At 31.3% G+C, this 26191-nt stretch overlaps 1 protein-coding gene and 1 pseudogene across 2 annotated transcripts; one reads left to right on the plus strand and one right to left on the minus strand.

The window, feature by feature from the left end:
* Nucleotides 1-12138: 12138 nt before the first annotated feature.
* On the plus strand, nucleotides 12139-15735 carry LOC111313228 (uncharacterized; annotated as a pseudogene). The gene is made up of 2 exons (XR_016332530.1): nucleotides 12139-14525; nucleotides 15068-15735. The product of XR_016332530.1 is annotated as an uncharacterized LOC111313228 (transcript).
* Nucleotides 15736-16152: 417 nt separating this feature from the next.
* Nucleotides 16153-24780, minus strand: LOC111314702 (uncharacterized). The gene is made up of 10 exons (XM_022916328.2): nucleotides 24457-24780; nucleotides 23513-23608; nucleotides 22435-22519; nucleotides 21807-21928; nucleotides 21635-21659; nucleotides 21443-21526; nucleotides 21305-21334; nucleotides 21074-21179; nucleotides 20869-20933; nucleotides 16153-16429 (listed from the first exon to the last, which is right to left on the minus strand). Exons 1-9 carry the CDS (start codon nucleotides 24544-24546, stop codon nucleotides 20870-20872), a joined length of 702 nt encoding a protein of 233 aa, XP_022772063.2. The 5' UTR covers nucleotides 24547-24780; the 3' UTR covers nucleotides 16153-16429; nucleotide 20869.
* Nucleotides 24781-26191: the final 1411 nt, after the last annotated feature.

Below are 26191 nucleotides of genomic sequence, written 5' to 3' on the forward strand. Positions count from 1 at the left end.
TCATGAAAACCAAATTCAATTATTTTCTCTTAGTTTAATATGAAGGATTGAAACCATTCAATATGTTGAAAGACATCCAAAATTTATTTGTATATTTGCCTTTTATATGCAAAAATATTCCCAAACAGACATAACTGACAACTTTTTCTCACATATTAGCCATAGAAACTAAGTTCAATCAATCGGACAAGCTTAATATCAAGTATTGAAGCTATCAAAATTGTTAAAATACAACAATAACAACAACCAGATAATAAAGGCGTAAATATACGTAAACAGTTACTTTTCATACATATCATTTGTGTAACTAAGTTCAAAACTTTCGATAAGTTTAATATCATGTATTGAAACAATCAAATCTATTAAAACAGAACAATAAATGTTAATTTCCATATTTATCTTTAATGGCAGAAAAAGTTCATTCATTAGAATAAGTTAATTATCATAAACTTACGATTTCTTTTTGCTTTCTTGCAAAACTTTTTGATCCACTTGTGTGGCTATATTTATGTTGCTTTCTGCTATCAATCCCAATCTATTCTCTTTCCTGTCATAAAAAATAATTACGTATATGATAGAAATACAAATATTACCAACTGAAACCATAAAACACTTTCATCATTTCATTATATTATACAAAGTTATAAACTAGTACCTCTCTTTTTCTTGAGAACCAAAATCTAACCAGTTATTCATATTGCCACCTAATCACATTACGGGGTAGATTTTACATCATCGCCTCTACAGTAGTATTTCAATCGAAAAACTTATTCTTCAAACTATGCTTATAATCTTTCCATTTCTTTCCCAATGACTGAAGCACAAATGAAGTTGGTATTTCAAGTACAAATCTTGACTGTAATAATGCAATAAGAAAAGTTTGAATAAGTAAAAAAAATGTAAAATAAAAAATTTGAATATATCTAATTAATTATACTAATACCTCAATAAAGTTTAACACATCAGCTTTAACTTCTTCTGGAACATTATGCCATGTTTCATAATGAATAGGCAATTTCATTCCATTACGAGTTAGCATGCCTAGAAAATAGTTGAGCCTCTTCACCAATTGGTTGCTTATCAGAGTTTGTAGACACTACAATACGCTCACTAGGAGGTAGTGCAAATAATTTCTTCAAAGTTGTCCGGCCTCTAGTCCTCCGTTGATCATTGTTATTAACTGCAACAAATATAAAATATATTTGTAAAATCGTAATACTTTTGTCATTATCTTGAATTCTAAAATTGTAGTATATCATATCTGCATTCAAATTTAAAGCATAATCAATTGATGGGGTACTATCTAAACCTGGACCTCTCATATTACTAGATCCAATATTAGTTGAAGGATTAGAAATGACAGAGTTAGATCCAACAGTACGTTCATTTGCCTTCAAAGGATTCAGTCTATAGCCAATATTTACAGGTGCCGCAGACGGTTTTGAACTAATATCTCCAATATGTTTTCCTTTCAACCTACTTCTCCACATTGCAGCTTACCTACATCATAAAAGCAAATATAGAAAAAATGTTAGATCAGAAGATATATAAAGATATTTTCAATTTAAGAAATCAAAACCTATGATATATAAAGAAGATATTGATTTAATTAAATCAAAATATAATGTATGATTTAGAAGACAATAATTATACAATAGCGAATGTGACATTATTTACATACTATTATTTACTACATTAAGTCTTAAAAACTCGAATTACAAATTATAGGTGCACGGAATCATCGTTCGTAAATGTCTTCAGTAACATTTTCGTAGACCCACTGAACGTAGGTACCGGAGATATTCTCATCCAAGTTTTGTTCAAAAAAATGATAACATTCAGTTTCATGTTCAACATTATCTTTGGTATCTAACCTCATATCAAATAAGTCTCTAGGTGTGTTTCAAAAAACAACAAACCAACCCAATTCTTTCGAATCTTTAGAGTAAAATACTTGTTTGACTTGAGATGAAAATACATAAGGTTCATCGATGAGTTGTTATCCAGAGTGAATTAATCGAGAAAAATTCACAAGTGTAAATCCATACTGATCTTTCTTAAAACTTCTTGCACTATTCACATCAGCCCTATCACACCGAAATAAGATAACTTTTCACTTGTCATAATAATCTAACTCAATGATGTTATTAATCATGCCATAATAGTCAACATTTTCCTCTAAAGGGTTTGTGTCCCTAGCATTAGCATAGCTAGTAGTTGATGAAGTCACAACAATTCCTAAATTTTGTATGCTTCTAAATCTCTTACGGGATTTTATATGAAATCTAAATCCATTGATGATGAAACCTTTGTATCGTTTCACAATTTAGTTTGAATCGTGTGAAAGACACTTTACCTCTTCACTAACAAGCTTTCCACTCCAAACCTATAAAAGAGGAATAAATATATATATATGTTATTAATGTTATTTTTACCGTAAGCATTCTATGTAGATAAAAAATAATAAGAAGTATGGCATTACTTACTGTTGCTCCTAACCATTCATGAAAGTTTTCAGCGAACAACTTATCAACCTTTTGAAGGTTTGATCGTTGATAATGTGTTAAACAACTTATGTGCAAAACGATTCAATTGAGTCATGATGAAAAAGAACATATCAATGTGCTTGTGTCCAAGATTTATCATCTAACTCCACCAATTCAGCTTTGTCTATGGATTATCCAAAACTTTGCAAAAGATAATTGTAGGCTGAGTCTATATTCTGCATACTAACATTTCTCGAAGGTCTATTAAATCTCATTTCAACATCTTTCAAATAACGAGAACAAAATGTCATACACTCTTTTGTTAAATATTCTTCAGCAATAGAACCTTTCGGATAGCGTTTATTGCGATAATAAGACTTTAACCTCCCCAAAAACTTGTAGCATAAAACATTAGTCATATGTTATTTTAAGTAGATTGGCTTGATAATCAATAAAAACATAATCAATCTATTAACAAATAATACCTTTCAATAGGATACATCCATCGATAATAAATCGACCACCGACCTTTGCTTCATATGGAAGGTGGATAACCAAATGTATCATAATAGTGAAGAAGTTTGGAGGGAATATCTTCTCTAAATGGCATAAAGTAATCGCGGCTCGATCTTGAACTTTGCCAAGCTCTTCCTCATTCATACATTTCTAACATAGAGATTTAAATATGTTACTCAATTCAATTACCACAGAAGTCACTTGCTTTGACATTGATGAACGTAAAGTAATTGAAAGTAAATTTTACGTCAAAATGTGATAATCATGTGACTTCAATGAAAAAAGTTTTCATTCCTTCATATTCACACATTTTGATATATTTGACGCATAGCCATCCGAAACTTTAACATTTTTCAAAACCTTGCAAAACATATCTTTTTCAGCTTTAGAAATCCCAAAACAAGCAACAGGCAATAGATATTTACCATTAGGAAGCAACATTGGATGAAGGTCTAGGTGAATCCCCATATCAACTAGGTTAAGCCAATTCTTTAAGTCATCCTTGGATCTTCTATTCACATTAAGAATTATCCCCATAAAATCTTCGCAAACATTCTTCTCTATGTGCATCAAATCAAGGTTATGGCATAATAAATTATATTCCCAATAAGGTAACTCAAAAAACATATTTTTTTCCACAAGTCTACTCATTGAGGTCATCTACTTTATCATCCTCTTCATCACTTTAAACATCAAGATCACCAACTTCTGTATGACTATCACCAACTTACGTAATATGAGGTCAGATACCTTTAAAGATGTCCCTCACTCTTTTTCTTGATTGAGTTATTTTTTCATATGTGAAATTGATATCTTTTAACTTTGACAAGATATTAGACCCCTTAATGAGTAAAGACGATCTCCTGAACTCTTTAGTTCCATCAAAAAGATATTTTTGAAATCTAAATCGATGATTATCATCTAACCATCGATGATGTCCCATATAACAGAATTTCCTACCATTACGTAACCACATCGAACATGTCTATACAACACAACATGGACAAGCATAATAACTTTTTATACTCCAACCAAATAAATTCGCATAAGTAGAAAAATTATTGATAGTCCATAATAAAGCAGCACGTATATTGAAGTTCTCTACTTTTGATGCATCATAAGTCTCAACTCTTTCCCATAATTGTATTAACTCTTTAATAAGAGGTTGTAAGTAGATGTCTATATCATTACCCGAACCTTTTCTCCTAGGAATTATCATAGACAATATAAATTACTGTTGTTTTATAGCAATCCATGGTGGCAAATTATAAGAAATTAATACAACTAGCCAAATACTATAAGAAGTACTCATCATTTGGAATGGGTTGAATCAATCATATGCTAATCCAAGCATAACATTTCAAAGATCAGATGCAAAGTCTGAAAACCTAGAATAAAATGACTTCCATGCCAAAAAATCTATAGGATGCCTCAATGATCCATCATTCATCCGCTTCTCATGATGCCACCTCATTGAATCTGTAATTTTGGAAGACATGCAGAGTCGTTAAAGTCTTATTATTAATGGGAAATAGCATAAAATCTTAACAGGCTTTTTTTTGACACATACCTTATCACCATCATCATTCAACCTTTCATCGAGGTTTTTGCCGACCCAACGAGAAATACAACACAAATGACAAGATTCTTGATTTTTTTTATCTCTCCAATACAATATGCAATCATTGGGACAACTATGAATTTTTTCATATTCGGGACCTAAATCTTTGATCATCTTTTTTGATTCTTTATAAGATTTAGAGATTTTTGCAAAAGAAAATATTTTTTTCATAAATTGTAATAATAAAGTCAAAGAGTTTCCCGTCCATCCACATAAATATTTCAAGTGAAAAAGAAGAACACAGAAAGACAACCTTGAATGCTTCGATCCCTCAAAAAGTTTTTCATTCATCTCCTCAAGTAACCTATAAAACTTTGATGCTTCTCTTCTAGGTTGTTGGTCATGTACACCTATCCCAGGTTCACCAAATTCATGCATTTCAACATTGGAGTGATTAAATCCTTTATTTTAGGGAGAAAGATTACAAAAATTTTGGTTATGAATGTTAAAAGTTTCTTGCAATATGCTTTCAATGTCATCTACTATAAAAAGATTATGTTGGTGATGGGGAGCCTTTGATGTTGAAAGAACTATAATGGAAGACCTTGACAGTATAGACTCTCTATAAAAATACCAATTAACATATCCCGATAGAAATCAAATACAAATTAAATGCTCATAAATAACTTGACGCATTTACCACTCAATATTAGCACATTTCACACATGCACATAATATCATATTATCTTCACTTGTATTCTCAAATGCAAAATTAAGAAAATTTTTCACTCTATCTCTATACTCTTAACTTAATCTTGACTTTTGCATCCAACTCTTATCCATTTATTAGTTGCTACATTATCAGACCAAATGTATATAAATAATTAATATAAAAATAAACATGCACAATTGTATAGTTTACTATGTTTTAAACAAAAGATAATAACAAGACCAGTACTTACATAAAATGAGAACTCCTTGTTTGAAGTAATTTATCAACTACCAGATATTATGATTGTTAAAACTCTGCTGCTAACATAGACAGTACCCAAGAGTATTTGTAGTTGGGGTTGACATAAGGTGAAATAATGTGGGTTTTGTAGAAAATTTTTTTCACCAAAAAGAAAATCGTGAAATGCAAAAGCTGAAAGAATAATCGAATGAATTAAAAGCTAAAGTTAATAAGTTATGAATAGTCAAAATAGGGTTCTAAAAGATAATGCTCGAATACTAAAAGCAGAAGGAAAGGGAAAGTAAATTATACTTGGTCTGAAAAGAGAAATAGTATAATAATTAAGATGAAGCTTGAAGTTGGTGATTGGATGCGCTAAGTTTGGGAAGAGTTTTATTAGACAGGATTATGGAAGGCGTTTACTAACAAAAAATGCCAACAATAATTTTCTTTTAAATATTTTTTGAATATAATATAGGCACCTTAAACATATCGCCACACAAATTTTAACATAGTTATTGAAGGCGTATATTCAAGAAAGATGCCTTTAATAATTTTTATCATAGTTTGTATATAATTAGTGAAGGCGGTTGTAGAAAACAACGCCTTCAATAATTTTTCAAAAAAAATTTTCTCAGATTATTAAAGGCGTCTTTTATTATGACATGCTTTTAATATACCATGATGGTTATGGAAGGCGTTTATTCGAGAAGGCACCTTCAATATACCTTTAAACTTAGTAATCCATTACTAAAAGTGTTTGTTAATAACAAATGCCTTCAAAATTCTCACTAAAAATTTTAAAAATTATTAAAGGCATCTTCTACTGTAAAATACCTTATATATATCGCCACATAAATTCTAACACTATTATTAAAGGCATATATCCAAGAAAGATGCCTTTAATAATTCCTATCACAGTTTGTATATAATTATTGAAAGTGGTTGCAGATAACAACGCCTTTAATAATTTTTTTTTTAAAAAAATTAGATTATTAAAGGCATCTTTTATTATAAAACGCCTTCAATAATTTGTTATAAACTTTGGAAATCCATAATTATTAAAGGTAATTTTTTACTGAGAACACCTTTTATAATTTTTAAGGATTAAAAAAGGCATTTTTTTTTATGAAATACACCTTTAATAAGTTGGTTGGACAATTTTAAAGGCTTATAATTAAAGGCATCTTTTTCGTAAAAAAATGCCTTCAATAATCTCCAATAAAATTTTCAGGTGATTATTAAAAGCGTTGTTCCATGGAAATGCCTTTAATAATTAATTTTATATTCATTTTCCTGCCTTGAACATAGGAATTTGCAGAGGGCTGGTACATAGAACGATTAAAAGCTACGTTATTCAACCAAATAAACCAAACCCTTAAACACATTTCTAGCAAACCATTACTTTCTTTCTCCCATTTGTCGCCATTGACCTTCAACAAATCATCGTTGTGAACCTCTATTTTAATCGGTAAGTTTTTTTTTTTAGTTTACTATATTATTTACAATATTCAATAGAGAATTTTTGTTTTTTTAGTTCCTTAATATTGACATACGCGTTTATATATTTTCATTAACATCACCCCCAGCATAGTCATCCAAGATTCTATTCATATTGCAAGTATGTTGTTTCTATGAAGTACGCATTAAATATTATGGTTTGCTAAACCTTGTTGATTGATATTGTATTGCCGAATGGTATTGTGTGATATTGGGGGTCTAAATAATATTTCATGCTAAATGGTTTGCTGAACCTTGTTGTCTGATATTGTTTTGCTGAATGGATTTGAATGAAATTAGGGGGCTGAATGGTGTTTCTTAGTGGTTTGTTGAAGGGTGTGTATGAGCACATTGCTGAATGGTATGCTAAATGCTATTTTTGTACATAGTATGATATTGGTTGTATTAAATTAAGTACAATGATCAATTTAGAGGATCATATTGTGTAATTCGTATAATTATTATCAATATTGCAGGTAACATCATTCTCCTTCTAATGAACATACAAAAAAAAGAAGTGTAGGCCAAAAAAGAAAGGGAAGGGGCCCAAATAAACAAATCAAAGTGACTAACACAAAAATTCATGTTGACTTCAATCAAACTTCATTTAGATTTAAAGAGCTGAAGGAGAGATAATTTACGAATAGATTTAGATTCATTGATCCCAACTTCATTAGTGAGCAGAGTGGCACAGTTGCGTATCGTGCTAATCATGTGATCTTATGCCTGAAAAGACCAACTGATTATTATTTACTCCCATATAATGCGCAATAAGCTATATTCCAACCTTAATTATTCCAACTTGCTCCATTCTATGATCTGAAGCGTATTTTGAGTATATCATTGTTATTATTTTGCAGTCATCATTGGGTGCTTATTGTGATTGACACCAAATCCTTAACGCCATACTTTTTTTAATTTTGTTAATCTAACGGCAATGCCTAACCTCAATATTCAAACTTTTATAAAAAGGTATTATAGTACTTTATTATATTATATATGTTATGTTTCTTCATAAGAAATTTTATTTATGTTCCCACTAATTTGTTTCTTTTCAATTTAGGGTAATATCTGCATTCAATAAGAAAAAAAAGAAACCGAAATAGGTGTCATTGCTGGTAAATGTCAAATTTATTCTTTTAATGCTGAGTTTATTTAGATAAATATTTTTTAAACCGACTCAATTTAATTTTCAGGTATCTTGTTAACCCGGTAATACTGAATGTGGATATTATATCCTTCGTTTTATGCAAGAGATAGTGTTACATGATTTTATGACCACACCATTCAAGGTTAGTATAAATTTTATAAACTTGTTATATATTCAAAAAAATAAAATTGTACATTATGTTCTCATTCCTTAACATTTACTTCTTATATATTTTTTTAGTGGGATGGTAAAGAAAGCTTCATGGAAGAGGAGCTGGATGCAGTCTGTAAAGAATAGTGTGATTATATATTGTCATTTATCAATGTTAATAAACTTTCAGGTTAGACATTGTTGGTTGAATGTAAATATATATGGAATAAATTGTTATAATGTTTTTAACATGCCATGTTGAATGGAAACTTTAAGTTTGTACATTGGGGGTATTGGTTTAATATTATTGTTATACTTAATATGAATACACTATGTGTACTTAAAAAATTACCGAGTATGATTATTTCAAAAAACTATATTAATATGGCAACGTTATCAGTTTTAATTTCAGATATGTGGTCAATTTTTTGAAATACAACAATATTCATTATGCAAATTCCAAAATGTAATTCATAGTATCAGATATATAAACCAAATATTTTCTGGGCATAAATATACAACTAACAGCAAATATTTTTCTGTGCATAAACCTACAACTGACTTCACATATAAAGTATCAATTATGTCTTTTTGATGCGATTAATGAAGGTATTTTTAGCAAGAAAATGCCTTCAATCACCCATAACAGAAAACATTAAAGGCATTTTTTACTAAAATCACCTTCAATAATCCTTCCAAAAAATTATTGTCTGGAATATTAAATGTATTTTGGGCAAAATATAATACCAACTAAAAATTAATCGAATGGATTATGAAGGGTGTTTTCCTACGAGTAATGCCTTCAATAATCCCTAACAAAATATTTATGAAAGCATTTTTGGATATAGCCGCCTTCAATAATCTGACCATTAAAATTTATCGTTGGGAATATTAAAGGCGTTTCAAGCCAAAAACACCTTCAACCATCCCATCAAAGTTTTGTCTATGAAATATTGAAGGCGTTTCTTACAAAATTGCCTTTAAAAATAAAAAAAATTTTTTGATTAGATTATAAAAGGCGAGTTTGGTCAAAAACACCTTCAAGAATCGACTCCATATTTTTTCTATCGATTATTAAGGACGCAAAAAATGCCTTCAATATTCTATGAAAAATTTTTTAAAGCAATTGGTGAAGGTGTTTTTGTCAAGAAAACACCTAGAATAATCAATAACAAATAATCTATGCCTAAACCCAAAAAAAGGCTAAAGGATGGATTGAACCAACAACTTTATGGTAAACATCCGTATGATCCAAACAATTTGATAAGCTTAATATTGAATGTATTTTTGAAGAAAATAAATTCAATAAGCCTAGAAAAATTTTTGGTCCAAATATTAAAGGCGTTTCTTGAAGACAATGCCTTCATTAATCTCACACAATTTTTTGTGACGTAATTATTGAAGGCATTGTCTGCCAAAAATATGCCTTAACTATTCATCGAAATTTTTAATAAAAAATATTCAAGGCGTTTTAGTCGAGAAACGCCTCTAATATCAAGCCTTGGGTGACGTTTATAAGTAACAACGCAGCTATTTGAATATTTAGTGGCGTTTGGATAATAAATACCTAAAGTTTTATAAAAACACAGAAGCTAGCGGTGTTTGTAAGTAAAAGACCGTTACAAAACTGTCGCTAATACGTCATTTTGCTATAGTGATTAAAAGGGAATACATTCAATTAGGTAATCAATTACATATAAATAAAAAAGACTGGTGATGATTCTGTGTCTTGTATCTAATGATCAAGTTTTTGGATTTGTATGTTATAACACCATATCCACACATAATCGTATTCTCGAATTTAGTTCTGTAATATTTCTCAGAACCTATTTTTAAAAGAGTTTTAATGAAGTTTATGATTTTTTTTAAAAGAATAGATTTAATTAAGTGATCAATCATATCTAACAAAAATATTAATGATGATTCTTCTTTTTGTATATAAAAATCAAATTTTAGACTTTTGCATGTTACGACTAAAGGTGCTACAAGATTAAAAGAAAGTTTAAAAATGGTAAAGGGGAGAAATATTGGCATAAAAAAGGTTAGAATTAATTGGTTAACTTTTGTTGATGATTAAAACACAAAATTTTTTTTATCAAATTACTGTGCAAATGAGACAATAGAAAAAAAAATTTTGAGAATTAACAAAGATACTATGGAAAGGTTAAATGAAGTAATATCAAAAAAGTGTTTTGTGTAATATTTGTAAGGAGTTATTTCAGAATGGTGCTAGTAGGAGTTAGGATGAAGTCATGGACCATGTCTCTATGTTGATTACTGATGGTGATAATAAGTAGCTAGTGAAGGAGGTCAGTGATTATACGTAAATACATTTCCGATTTCATTGTATAAAAATTGGTCTATGTATACGGATGAATCTAAATGTGGATAATTTATCAAAAATATAAGTTTACGTGATGTAAACATTATAGAGAATGCATATCTGCATATTTAAAAGTGGGTTGTGAGAAGGCATGTAATTGAATGTGGTTGAAGAATTACAAAATAATTTTTATCACGAATACTAAACGTAATTCATTTTACGAGTAATTTTATAACATAAAATGTGGTTGTTATAAACAAAATTATAGTTGTAAATAAAATTTCTCAATAAACTTTTTCAGTATCAATGCTTAGTTGACTCTAAAACAAATGGAGCAAAACATTAAATTGTATTCCTATTATGTCATAATTAAGGAAGTAAATGCACATCATTGTTGACTTTTAGCGATGAAAAAATTAGATGGTTGGCCTTTTTTTTTTTTTTTTAATGTAAGAAAAATAAGAAGTTGGACCATTTGGAAGATGTATATCAAAATCAAGAATTTTTGGCCTCTAGAGTATTAATAATTTCACATAAAATATTAAAATTTTGTTTCTAAGTCAACCATATATTTGCATTAATGTTATTCTTTGTCAAAGTTGTTATTAGGTGATGACCATCTTTGAAACAAGTTGAGTGGGATTTGAATCGATCAAGATCTCTTTGAAGAGGTCATGTGGTATCCATGATTGTGAATTTGTTTATCAATATACAAGAGAAAAAATTCCTGTGTCCTCAATTTAGTTTATGCTAGAAAACACTTTAAATAAGTCGAAAAAATAATTATAATTAGGAGTTAATTATATTTATCATCCATAATCTTTATGTTATATTTTCATCCATAATGTTTAAATTTTAAAATTTTCACACTACCTTCTATAAATATTTTAAATTATTCACTTCATATGACAAAATATGTCACAACAAAGCCACGTCGATGATCAGATGGCCAAAAAATGACCCTTTGACTTTTTAAACTAAATTTTATGTCATGTAGACATTTACGTGGCATTGACGAGACATATTCATGCGACCATCTTTTAATAATTTTGCTGGGAATGAGGCTTGAAAAATTGGAAAAACAGATAGACGTCACTTTCACGTTAACATTTTGACTTCACCCTTTTAATTCTTTTACAGTAAATTTGGGACAGAACAAGTATTATTTTTTTTTTATAATTTAAAGAGATATTATGGAGTAGAAAGTATATCCACCAAAATAGATAGATTAAAAATTATATGCTCAAATATTCAAACAAAAAATTATATGCTCAGAGATCATGTATATTGGATGAGTTCTCGCAGAATACAAATTTGTAAGAATTTAGATATGTAATTTGTTTTTTTACGTGAGTTAAATAAATAATGATCGGGGATTAAATGATAAATTATAAATTTAAAAAAATTGGTATGTTCTGTTTCTGAAAATAATTGGACCTGATACATAGGAATTTACTTCTTCCATGGGAATGCTTGATCTTAATCAAATTGCAACTAAATGTGCAAACAATAGTCGTCAATCCCTTTGGGAGACAAGTCATATCAATTAATTAGTGCGAAGAAAAGGATGAGGACCTTGACTTCCATAGCAGACTTGTTTAAACCACTGAGAGATTAGTTTTCGGAAACTAACATGCCATTTCTGAACCTTTGAATCTCAAAGATGGCCTTATCCAAATGGATTGCCATTGTTCTTTCTTACCTTACAACTACAACTATAGTTCTTGCCCATGTTTCAACTTCGGAAACTAAATTAGCCACAGCATCCTCACTAGAATTAGAAGCACAAGCTCTTCTCCATAGTGGTTGGTGGAGTAGCTATAGGAAGGACATTTCACAACGTTGTGAATGGCCTGGTTTATCATGCAATGGTGCTGGAAGCGTCACCAAAATGGACGTTCGACTATTTTTTGTTCATGACAAATTTGAAAAGTTAAATTTCTCTTGCTTTCAAAACCTTGTCTATCTTAATGCAGCTTTCAATGGAATTATAGGCAACATTCCGCCTCAAATAGGTGTGCTATCATCACTAGAATTCCTCGATTTGAGTTTCAATAATCTAAATGGTGAGTTACCTTCTTCACTTGGAAAACTCACTAAATTAAAGGTTCTGAATGTTTCCTATAATTTGATTGAAGGTTATATCCCCCTAGAATTGGGAAACTTGAAGAGATTGGTGTCTCTACAATTGGACAATTGCAGAATTATAGGTTCAATCCCTTCCACCCTAGGAAACGTAACCAAATTGAAACATTTGGATTTAAGTCTCAACCAAATAAATGGGACACTCCCTCCAACTTTTGTTGGTTTGATCGGTTTGGAAGTTTTGGATGTCACTTCAAACAAGATCAGTGGTTTCATTCCATCAGAAATAGGTCACTTGATGAATTTGTCTAAATTAGTTCTCACTGATAATAAGCTCATAGGTCCAATCCCTTCATCGTTGTGTGATTTAGTGAATTTGAGCTATTTGTCCCTAGATTCTAATCTTTTACATGGTGCAATCCCTCGTGGAATAAGGAACATGAAGAACTTGATTGAATTACATCTCAGTAATAACAACTTCATGAGCCTGACTCTTTCATCACTTACTAGTCTATCCAATTTGAGCATTTTGTACCTCGACTCAAATTTTTTACATGGTCCAATTCCTCATGAAACAGGAAATATGAAGAATTTGGTCGAGTTAAGTCTTGCTCATAATTGTTTAGAAAGTCCATTACCCAAAGAAATAAGGAATTTGAAAGGTTTGAGATACTTGAACCTCTCTAAAAACAAATTGTCCGGACCTATTCCGGATCAAATTGGGGTTTGCTCAAATTTACGAGAATTGTATTTGGGAAACAACCGTTTTAATGGAGCTATTCCTTGACAATTCTTCGAATGCTTAGATGTTATTGATTTAAGCCATAACTTCATAAGTGGAGAACTGCCTCGGCAGCTTGTGATTTCATACTTGAAGGTCTTGGATCTCAGCTACAACAATCTGACAGGACCGATCCCTAAATATCTCCTTTCCCTGGAAAGTGTCAACTTGTCATATAATTCTCTAAAGGATCCAATTCCTGAACTTGCTAGTTACTGCTTCCCGCCTGAGTCATTCAGGGGAAACAAGGATTTGTGTGGAAACATTACAGGCTTCTCTCCTCGCCCTCAATCTCACACACATGTTCGAAAAGCTTTGGAAATCATCCTTCCGGTCATTGTTTTTATTGCATTCGTATCAAGTGGAGTCGTGTTCGCCTTCAAATGTAGACGCAAAAACGATAAATCTGATCTGAATGCAACAAGAAATGGAGATTTGTTCTCAATATGGAACTATGATGGGAGAATTGCATTTGAAGACATCATTGAAGCAACAGAAGACTTCGACGTTCGATATTGCATTGGAACTGGCTGTTATGGTAGTGTTTATAGAGCACAATTGCCAAGTGGGAAGGTCGTTGCCTTGAAGAAACTTCATCGTCTAGAAGCAGAGGTGCCGGTTTTCGACAAGAGTTTCAGGAATGAGGCAAAATTGTTGACAGAAATACGACACAAGAACATTCTGAAGCTTCATGGTTTTTGTCTCCATAAACGTAGCATGTTTTTGATAAATGAATACATGGACAGAGGAAGCTTATTTTGTGTCTTGAGAAATCAAAATGAAGCTGTGGAGTTGGATTGGATCAAACGAGTAAACATCATTAAAGCAACTGCTCACGCTTTGTCTTACTTGCATCATGATTACAATCCACCAATTTTTCATCGAGACATTTCGAGCAACAATATTCTGTTGAATTCTGATTTAGAGGCTTTTGTCTCTGACTTTGGCACAGCTAGACTCCTTGATCCTGATTCATCCAATCAAACAATGCTTGTTGGAACATTTGGATATGTTGCCCCAGGTTAAGTTTTCTACCTTTGCTTTATCCAATTAAACAATCCTTGATATATTCTTGAGTAAATTACACTTGTTTGATATTTCATTTTCATCCACAAATTTTAAATTCAATATATTAATCCACGATTTTCAAAATTATTCTAAGTTCATTCATTCTGTATACTACCATTAAAATATGATAAGGAACGTCATACAACAAAAAAAACAAAAAGGTGAACCCGTTTGATTTTTTAGTTGAAATTTGTGACATATTTTGTTGAACTTTTAACAATGGTGAAAGAATTGATGGATTTCAAACATTTTGAAATGTTGTAGATACAAATTTTGAATTGTAAATATTGCAGATGAAAATGAAATATTAAAAAAAAAAATCACAAATAATTAGTGCATTTTACTTGTCAACAGATATATAATTTATTAGTAAAGCGTTAGATTCTTAATTTCAATAATTAAGATTCAGTTTTTGACAACTCTAAATATAATAAAATTATTATTGCATTTTACTGATATATTCTTACTTCGAGTTCTTCTAATGTTTTAATGCAGAACGTGCCTACACTATGATCGTCACAGAAAAATGTGATGTCTATAATTTTGGTGTATTAGCTTTGGAAACACTAATGGGAAAGCATCCAGGGGAGCTTTTATCATCACTATCCTCACCATCAGCTAATTCCCACGATATAATGTTGAGTGATCTATTAGTTCCACGCTTATCACCTCCCAGGAATCAGGTTGTAGCGGCAGACATCGTCGTCGCTGCTACCCTAGCCTTGGCATGCTTAGATTTGAAGCCTAAATCAAGACCAACGATGAAGTGCGTGTCTCAAGTGTTTCTTTCTTGCCAAAGACCCTCGGCGAAGCCTCTGCATACAATCTCCCTGTTGCAACTCAAGGCCCATGAAATGTTCATGGAAGGTGACGATCAAAGTAGTCCACCACGAATTTCAGGCCAAGAAAGCAATTTGATCAATGTGTCTTCTTCAGCTTAAGCTCTAATGCTACCATGTTTTTGAATGATGCATTTTTTACAATTTGGTATGTTCAGTTAGCTCTCTTATTTACTTGAAAATGGAGATGATAAAAATGTTAAAATGGTGTTTTAAAAAATGGTTTCCAGCAAACTTACATTCAAGTTGAATTTCTTTACTTATTATCAATTGACTTTAAGTTTAAAGTTTAATATGATATTAGAATCAAATTATATTTTCTCATTCTTACATGTTATCCCTTTTAACCTTATCACGTGATAAGCATAAACGTCTATCTTTGCCTACATGCAATAGATGTCTGTTAAGTGATATTATCCTACATTTATTAAATATTATATTTCTTATGATTTTATATTCAAGTTAATATTAGATTAAAAATTTTAATGAAAAGAATCAAACTGGAACTTCAATCACAAATTAGGTTTACATGTCTCTCCTGAAGATTGTTTATTATTCAGGGGCTAGAACACAATGACAAATCTGGTTCCTCAAATCTTGGATAATTCTATAAAGTAGTGAATTCTTATAATTGAAATGCAACCAGAAAAGGATCCATGCATCCAAGTTCAGAGAAAGAAATGTTTTTTTCATGCAGCAGTAGCTTGACATCATGGTGAATAACATACCAGTAAATAAAAATTAAACCACACCAAAAAAAATTTTGCTACTTTACAATCAAAACCAAGTGAAGAATAAACGCATATAACTTTACAATGTAGTCACAAATGAATTTGACCCCAAATGAAAAGGGTTAAAAAGAATGAAGCCAGCCTGTTAGTGCAACAAAGCGTACTGCCAGTGCTGGATGAATCAAATTACAATGTTCTGAAGAAAATGCCCTAAATCATTGAACAAATACCCCCGAATATGGGTGAACAATGTACTATTGCTCTACCAAGAAACCAAATCTCTGAACCTGAGATGAAAGCAAAAGCAAAAGATATTGTTTAAGATTTGGAAAGCATGAGTTATGTATCACCTGAGATGAAAGCAAAAGCAGTGTTTCAAGATGCTTGGTATCACCTCATGTTATTGGTTTAAATGTTAATCAGCTTGCCGCTGGAATAGAATGAAAGAATTTTTCCTGTTTTAATCCAAGATATGTATAATTATGTGTGCAACTTTGTTTAGCTTTTAGAGTGCAGCCCCTACTATAATAAGATAAGATTGTTGGTGACAAATCAATATCTGCTTTAATCAACGTTAGCTTTTGTCAAGCTTTGTGGCATGTTTACATTATGTTAAAAGTCACGTCAATTTTATTAAAGGCACTTTGATAAAAGGAAAGAAATCTTATCTCTTCTTTATTAAAGCTACTTTATAAAATTATCGTACTATTTTGTTTGCATTTCTTTATCTCATAGTCATGGACCCCTAGGACATATTAGGTCCCATTCATTTACTTTTCTATACTTATTTAAGATGTAACTCCTTTGTTGTGAAAGCATACTATCTACTTTCCCAACTTCTCTTGTAAGAAACCATGCTTAACAAAGTTGCACACATGATTATATATATCTTGACTCGAATAGGGAAGATTCTTTCATTGTGAGCATCATGTGAAGAGGAAGCGCTAAGAGCAATACTTTGGAGAGATATTGAGATGGGAGTTGTCTGCACCTAGATTAAAATCATAACTAAAGTTTTCTAAGAATTTGTCTAGATCAAGATCATCATCTAAATCTAATGGATCCTGAGAGTTTTGTCAATCTGATTCCTTAATGACTTTAGAAGGTTTCCAATATGGGTTCCATTCAACTGGACCAGCATGATCAAGTTCAAATCTTGTAACTTCAGAAAGAGGTTCTTGCCATGTACCACTAAATCTGGTCTCATAAATTTTTCTGTCAATTTTGAGCTAATAATTATAGTTCGAAGGTTTCCAAATGGTTTTTGAGGTATTCCTCCACCACGAAGCATATAAAAAAAAAAAGATAATATTCTTCTAGATATGTTACCTAAACCTTCAAACACTTTGAAGATCATTCTTGTTATTGCAATGATGAATCCCATATCATCCTCCCAACCTTCATCCTTAACACCTCCCACAAAAGAGCCCCGCCTTGATGATGAGTTTGTTGTTTCAAATGAATTCCTCCAACTCCTAATAGAACAACTCCCTCCAAAGTTACCAAGACTAATTGCAACCAAATCCCTTAATATCAAAACCCCACACCTCATATTCAAGTACCAATCCAAGATACTCTATAGATATGGAGACACTTATGTTTAACTCCTGGAAATACACCTAGACTACCCCTTCATCCATCCCTTTAATTTCCTTGAACAATTTTGGTTCCCAAAAGAAAGAGTCTTTTCATATGGTATCTTTGTCAACTCTACCACATTGCTATAGAATTCCCTTTCCAACACTTCAAAAAGTTACTCCATACTTTCTATGAAGCAATTATTAATCCAAAGAAAGACTTGAAAGGCCCCATACACCAACAACTAAAGTTTTTCTTTCAATGGTTCAAACATATTCTCATGTGGATACACTAGATAAAAACCTATGAGAGATAAAACAAAGTTTCCCCTGTTCCTCATATTATTCTAATCTTTTATAAGCCTTGCAGTTACTTGGTAGATGAACCTATATACTTCCCATATACAGCAATTTATAGCTTACAAGGTTATTCATTGTCAGATTCCATGTTTGATCACCCACAAAAGTACACAAGTTTTTAAAGACAATGCGTGAGATGAACAAGAAAATTCCTCCTCAAATTTGGCCAGAACTCCAAGATGATGTTCCATGGGGTAAATACCCCTCAAGATATAACTATCAACTCAAAATTGACAAAAAGATTTATGAAACCAGGTATAATGGTGCATCCCAACCTGCTCCAACAAATGGCATAAAAAACTCTTCCTCGGTAGTTAATTGAAAACATATGGAACAACATTGTTGACTTATTGTTTACAACTTTTCTAGAGCTTAGCCTTTTCTGCATCTTCTTTAGCAATGTAAGCAAGAGCAACAGCATAACAGGGTAAAGGTCCTTTTGGTCGAAGTTTTGACTTTTTAGGTGTTTGGTTTGAACAATTTTGCTAAAGGATGTCTGACTTTCAGGTGCAGCCCAAACCATAGCCAACCTATTGTCCTACCCAAATCCCTTTGGAAAAGACAAAAAAACCTTCTTCAAAATTGTTGATGAAAATATTTTCTTTACAAATTTTATCAACAAACCTGTTACCATTGAGATATTCCCAAGTTGTCAAACAACCCAAAGAATTTTAGCATCACCACTTTCAAAAAAAGACCTAAACACCCCACCTTCACCTCCAAAACCATTTACCCCATTCCAATACCAACCAAAACCAAGCACATCAATATTCACACCTCCATCCACAACCATAACCTCATACCCTTAAAAAAAAAAACCATTTTTCACAACCCTCTCAGAACAATCATTCTATGCTCCTCCCTCATAACAACCTCTCTTTTGCACTACTGAAAAATGGATAAACAGATTCAAAGAAAAATAGCCAATTAAACAGAAACCTAAAAGGATAACAGAACAACCACTTCCACAACCCAAAAGCCAAAGACAACCACAATCATAGTTGCAACATCCTCTAACCCACTCCTAAAACCACAACCAGTGATTATTTTGAACCTCCATTTCAACTAATTATTTCTTCCACACCAAATATCTTTCCAACTTGCTCCAACAAATGGCACAAGAAAGTCTTTCTCAACATTCAATTAAAGATATCTTCCCTATGAGATTATAGTTGTGGATGAAGGCGTGAATACCAATGTGCTTAGTTTTGGTTCGTAATTGAATGGAGTGAAGAATGGTTTTTGGAAGTGAAGGTAGGAGTATGCTTGGTGAGGAGTATCATGCATTCTAGTGTTAATTGGGGCAAAGATATTTGAATTTGAGGCTTCTTGTTATTGTTTCTGACAAAGTTGTATCTAGAGAATTGCAAGTTGAATCTTAAGACTTTTCATTTCTTTTTCTCTTTCAACAAAAGCATAGGTGTAACCATTGTTGCTTTCAACCAACTGTTTAAGCTCTTGATCTACAATAATCATTCTTGCTTGGAAGTCAAGAATAATATTCTGAAGATTGACCAACAACCTCCTCCTCTCTAGGAATTTACAAAAGATCAGTACAAATACATCCCAAAAATCCCAAATCCCTTTAGAAAAGACAAAAAACCTTCTTCAAAATTGCTAATGAAAATGTTTTCTCTACAGATTTTATCAGCAAACCTATTACCATTGAGATATTCCCAGGTTGTCGATACATTTTCTTCATCTTTTGCATCTTCTTTAACAATGTAAGCAAGACCAAGAGCATAACAAAGTAAGGGTCCTTTTGGTTGTGGTTTTGGCTTTTCAAGTGTTTGGTTTGAGCAGTTTGGCTTAAAGATGTTTGGCTTCTTGTGTTTGGGATAAATGGTATAATAATCAAACATTTCCTAGGGTTAACCAAGGAAATCTACTTCAGGTCTCCACTTTCAAATCTTTCTTTCAACTTTGCTCGGAGGATTTGCGTCTTGGTTTTCTTTTATCATCATCATCAAAGAAATTTCTACATTTTTCCTACTAGTATCCTTTGCAACTGCAATTAATGTCCCAATAACATTGTCCTTTTGAAGATCTGTATGCATATACAAGTAATCCATCAAGCTTGAAGTGTGTAACTGGTACATTTGATTCTAGTTAACATGGTTGTATCATGAATTGTGTGGAGATGACAGAGGCTGGAGTAGGGGTTTCTTTTTGCTTGTGGTCAAATTTGATTGTGACAGTGCCATCTAAGTTTACGGTGTAGGAAAGATCAAAATGTTGGATGGGTTCATTCTGGTTGCAAAGATTTGGAAATTGACCATCACTCTACACTAAAAGAGAATTTAGCAGTAAAGTATGGAATCCAAAGTATGACTGCAAATAGGCTTCTATAAGTAAGATATCCTCTGACATCTAACCATGAGTCATATGCATTAAGTAAATGAAACCCAAAGTTGAAATAAGATTAAGGTATGTTCTGAAAACAGAAAAAAAAAAAACAAAAAAACAGAAGTTTAGAAAGTACATAGGACATTTGTTGAAAATTTCAGTTGCTACCAGGTGTTTGAATTTATTCTACTTTGTTAGAGCAGTTCATCAGTCGAGTCTCCTACTTTATCTAGAAGTGATCTTTTGTTTGTCAAACAGAATTCAACCATTGTAAAGGCTAAGTTTGTTATCAGGAACTAAATTTTAAATAACAAAAAGAGAGAAACTCAATTACATATGTTCATGAAAAACAAAAATGCACTTAGTAAATGTACACAATTGAAAATCAATTCTATTTTTAGTTCTAGAAAAAGAAAATAATTCCTTTCAGAAGCAGGCTGTACCTCAAGATAAGATGACAAGTGCTAGGTACATTGATCCAGCAAGAAATAAGAATGATATCATTCCCCTGCAAGCAGTGTTCACAACAAAATGTGATCAGAAGGACAAATAATCATGAAATCGTTACACCACTGTTGCACATCATATGCACTCTAGTCATATTTCACTGTTCATGCTCTGTCAAAGCTTAAAGTGTCAGTGTCTCACCATATAAATCCCCATCCAACTCCATTGCAGGGGCAAGGACAAATTTCTGCAAACTTCTCAGCATCACTGGAGTGGACTCTTCGTGATATTAGATCATCATAGATATCTGTGCAAATAATATTCAAGTCATTTTCTACTCAATTCTTAACTCTGATAACAACCAATTCATATAAATAAATAAAAGAACAATACGAAGATAAAAGAAGAGGAAGCAGAACTGCTGTTACATACCATAGACTGAAAACAAACTGTTCATGACACCTGAAATTTCCAAATTAGAAATAAACGACATTGCTTTCGGAGATGAGATGAGAAAACGAAATTATTCGGCACAAAAGGAAAGGAAAAATATAACAATAGAGCCTATACCAATGAAGAGAATAACATAGCGGAGAATACGAACTTTTGTCCTTTCTTGCAAAAGCCAAATTATAGCAAGAAAGATAATAAATCCTGAGGAATCCAATTTATACAAATTATAAGCACTTAAAATCATGGTTATAGAAATAGCAGTTATGGTTATCAAAATAAAAGTTATCACAAGATTACAGAGGTACTCACCAATGCAAAGTCCTCGAAGTGTCCACTGTTTGAACAATCATGCACATCAAAAGTTAAAAGTTTGAAATCTCTCTTTAAAAGAATATAAATCCAAAAAAAGGAAAGAAAGAAAACACCATTCACATATGAATACCAATTTTTATTAGGAAATATTATCTCCTTGACATCTTACATTTTTAGCATAAAAGAGCACAACAACCAGGGCAAGAAGAAAACAACCAGCAGCTATTCTTGCAGTGAGGATTTTTGTGGATGCAAGTATTAAAGCCATCCCCCAAAATGATGAGCCAAGATCTGGATGCAAAAGCAATTGTAAAATCATAAATGCCACTTAGAGCAGCTAACATTAGATAAAAGATCACATAGTTAGAAAAGGATATAATAAAAATTGAAAAGAATGGTAAACTAATTTAACAGGAAAAAAGTAAACGAAAAAGATATCTGAATCTTTAATGTTCCTGCATAAGCTTCAAAGCATGAAAATTTGTAAGCCCATCACTCCAGTAGTGGTGAATTGTCCTTTCAGTGAGACACCAGGAACATGGCAGAACACAGGCAGTCAACCACCACAAACTTGCACTCGAGTTAGGCATGTCTTGATGCATCCGTACACAGATTAAACCCAATAATAAATTTGTTTCCAGTAAAAGAAAGTGGAGGAGAAAGCAGAAAATGCAGGAAAGCAGTATCATATGCTAAGCAGGCTAGGTGGATCTTTCCAAATTGCCTAATAAACATTTCTTTGCTATATACTGTCTTGCATTGATTTTGTGCATGTTTTCTTAGAAGAAAATACTTACATCCAGCAGGCAAGATCAACCAATATACACCACCTCGTGTCTGTGTCACTCCACCTTCATCTGCATGAACCTGGATCCCTACTACCTGCATGTTAAGTAAATAGGAATATAGATAATTAAGCAGACCATAACCCAAAGATTAAACATTAACAAGATCAGTTATTGGTAAGATAGGCCAACTTAAAAACAAAAACAACTTACAATTCTACTCAAAGAAATTTTGGTAGGCACCAGTTGGAATAAACTTTTGAAGATTATATAAGCACTTGGTCATTTTCTGGTAAAAAAATACAGTGTCTACTTGATTTATGAAGGTGGAAAAAATTTTAATTTGCAACGAGCAAGAATGGTTAAGTGGCACAACAAACAGACCTCTAAAAGTGAGATCATGTGCTACAGACAAGAACGTGAAATACCATAAAATATGTGCAACAACAGTATAAACATGGTGCAATGATCACTTGGAGTGAAAAGGTATTTAAAATGATGTACAGAGAAAATATGCAATTTAATTATTGATTCACAAAAACAGGCACAGGATGGTGTTTTTTATTTATTTGCCTGATGCCACAACAAGGGGGCTAAAGTTGTAATACATCCTTGATCTGTAGCTTCAGCTTGAGAACAAATTAATTGTATTTTGCCTAGCATTATGAAGATATAGAAATTAAGTACAAAAAATAATCAAATAAATACAAGTTGCTTTTTGAGACCTAATCTATTAGTCATAAAAACATCCCAAGGTGCTAGAATCTTTGATTCAATCTAAACATGAAATTATCAATTGCAAATTAATAACTAATGAAGCTTATTTACTTAAGACACCCTTATTAGCCTTTTTGTTTGGGGAGGGGACTTTCAAAAATGAAATCAGAGCAGAGGATGATATTTGATTAGAAGAGCCAGTTATATTAGATCCCATAAAATTCAGTTCATAATCAATCAAACTAAAGAAAAGCTATCATTAGTTTCATCTGTCCATCTCACAAAATACATAAGTTGAAAGCAGAATAAATAGTATATCGTCAAACGGTTCATGATCACACTGAAACATGTGATAAAGGCAAGAGCTTCTTACGTTACCACAGGTAAGTTTGCAAGCGATTGCATGACTTGCTTCGTGCAAGAATACTGTAATAAGCTTAAAAGGTGTCAATAGCATTGTCCTCCATAGCTACAACAGTCAGGGGAAATTACGTCAAATCATAAATTTAAGAAAACATAGGCAACAGTTCAAAACCCAGGAAAATTACTAGTCAGGGCAATTCTATTACATTTGCCCAATTATGTATACAACAGTAACATACAGTTGAAAGAACTTCATTTTATATAAGAATTCCTTATCTTTTAACTGAAAGTCAACTACAATGGATCCTCTTATAAAACTCCTTCTAAGTAATAGACCAAGTTCGATTACAGACCTATCAGTTCATGCAACCTTGATATAAACACAAAGTCCTTTGCGTATCACTTTCATTCTAAATTATATCCTTCACCAAACCCATAACCAAAAGAATCTCATCCCAACACATCCTTTTTTCTTCTTCTTTTCTTTCTATCCTTAAGCTTCTATGTCATTTTCTTTTTATTTTTCTTAGCTTCTAAAAGTTATATTCATTCATATCACTTCAACTCGGAATCTTAATTCTTATGAACAGATTTTCAACTATTATTACAAAATTTATCATAACTCATAAGCTACCAGAAAATCCCTCCAATTTGCAAACAAAGAAACTATTCAAACTTTTAATCTAATTCAATTCATTAACTTTTGATTTAATTCAACTTACCATCGATCATTTCTCCATAACAAGAAACTATCAAACTAAAACTAACAATCATGGTAAAGTCAACCACAAATGTTCTTTTTGACTAGCTCTCTCATCCTTCAAACAGACATAACTATGGAACTCTTACTAAATTTACCCTTTTATATTTTATTTTGTTTTTTTCAACAACAAAATGTAGAGCAGAATAAGCAATGATCTTTACAGCAAAAGAAAAACCAAGAAAAAAACTTACAGCAAGAATGACAACAGTGAAGACCCCGCATGTAACCAGAAAGGTGACTTGGTCATGGTTGCAGCAACTTTTCAATTCCCAATTCGCCATTTTCTCTCTTTACTTCAAAAACTAAGAACAACCCTATTCTTATGGGGCCTCTCTCTGGAGTTTGAGAAAGTGTACAGAAAGAAGAACGAGGAGTGGTTGGTTTGGCGTTTTTCGTTTTTATATTGTTCATAGAAATATTTAAGGACCAATCCAATTAAGTGTTTAAAAAAATAAAAAATTGACCCTTGTTTTTGTCCTACGGCTTGGTTGTCGCAGGAGATGACATAGACATGATTCGTCAAATGTCTGCCAATTTGCATTTGGAGTTTTCTTTCTCTGCTAGAATTAGAAAGAAAATAGTATAACAGGAAGGTAATCGAGGCAAATTAAATCAATAAGTTGTCCTATTTGGAGTTTGACTCAATTCAAAAAAGCTTGGGAGGTCCGAAATTTAATTTTAATTTAATCAAATTTTATTTTATTATATTTAAATTTGATTTATAATTTAATTAAATTATTTAAATTTGATTTATAATTTAATTAAATTATTTAAATTCAATTTAATAATTTTGAATAAATTTGATAAAATTATAACTATTATATTTTTATTATTTATTTATATATTAAAAATAAAAATTCAATTAACTTTTCAAATAAAATTTTCAAATTTGATTTCACTTATTATTCAAATAATTTGAATTATTTCAATAATAAATAAATCAGATATGAATTTTTTTTAATTAAACTCGAATTACTCACTAATAATTTAACTTATTTACTTATCTATAGAGAAGTATTTATTAAAATGGATACTGAACTTTGGAAAACAATGATGACCTTTCGTTATTATACAAATAGATTTTACAGAGAAAGAGAAAAAACGAGTTGCTGCCTTGGTAATGGGTGAATTTTGTTTCTAGCAAAAATCGGATCCGTCTGTTAAGACCAATCTCCATTAGAGATGTTAATTTTACTTGAACCGACAAAAAACACAATTTCTCACTTCGAAAGACACAAACTCGATGATTAAAATTCGAAGCTGGGGCAAAGATGAAAAAAATAAAGTTAAGTTCATTAGGACAAAATCGAGATTGGAAACATGTTTTTTTTTTTTTTTTTTTTTGAAAAGAAGTCCCTCACTTCTGACTATATGTAAACTTAATAAATATATTAGAAAAATGTTCGTACATTGTCACGTGTCAAAACTTTTTTATCTTTTCATCTTTATTCATCGTTTTTAACATTTATTTAATTAAAAAATAAAAATAAAAAAAGGAGAATGAAATGTGATTATCTTAACCTAAAATTAATCTTATAAAATTAATCTAATAAAAATAATAAATACCAAAAAAATAAAGAAAATGAAAAAGGGATAAAAGGGAAAGAACAAAAATAATGAAAAAAAAAAAGTTCATAGAGAATGCTACATTGATATCCCATATTGAGTTTAAAATATTAAATTTTTAAATTAAGATAAAAATTTCATTTTATTAATATATTTTGTGTAAAATTAAATAAATAATAAAATATATACTTTTATATATATTTCGTAATAAAAAAAAAACCAAATCTATGCTTAATTTATTATCTATATTCTAATCCAATTGTTCAAGTGTAGTGATATATCTTATCATTTTGAGGCCTTATAGAGCTACCTTCTGACACCTTAGTTCAAAACAATATCTTTAAGATGTAGAACCTCTCA

The sequence above is a fragment of the Durio zibethinus genome, chromosome 23 (genome assembly GCF_047325235.1).
Source record: "Durio zibethinus cultivar Kanyao isolate XHJ-2024 chromosome 23, ASM4732523v1, whole genome shotgun sequence".
NCBI classification, from domain to species: Eukaryota; Viridiplantae; Streptophyta; class Magnoliopsida; order Malvales; family Malvaceae; genus Durio; species Durio zibethinus.

Excerpts from the sequence above, each read along its gene's own strand:
- LOC111314702 (XM_022916328.2), bottom strand. The coding sequence starts at position 24,546 with ATGGCGAATTGGGAATTGAAAAGTTGCTGCAACCATGACCAAGTCACC. Across the intron at positions 23,609-24,456 it reads TCACTGTTGTCATTCTTGCT|CTATGGAGGACAATGCTATT; the intron begins GTAAGTTTTTTT and ends TGACTGTTGTAG. Across the intron at positions 21,335-21,442 it reads CTATGTTATTCTCTTCATTG|GTGTCATGAACAGTTTGTTT; the intron begins GTATAGGCTCTA and ends TGGAAATTTCAG.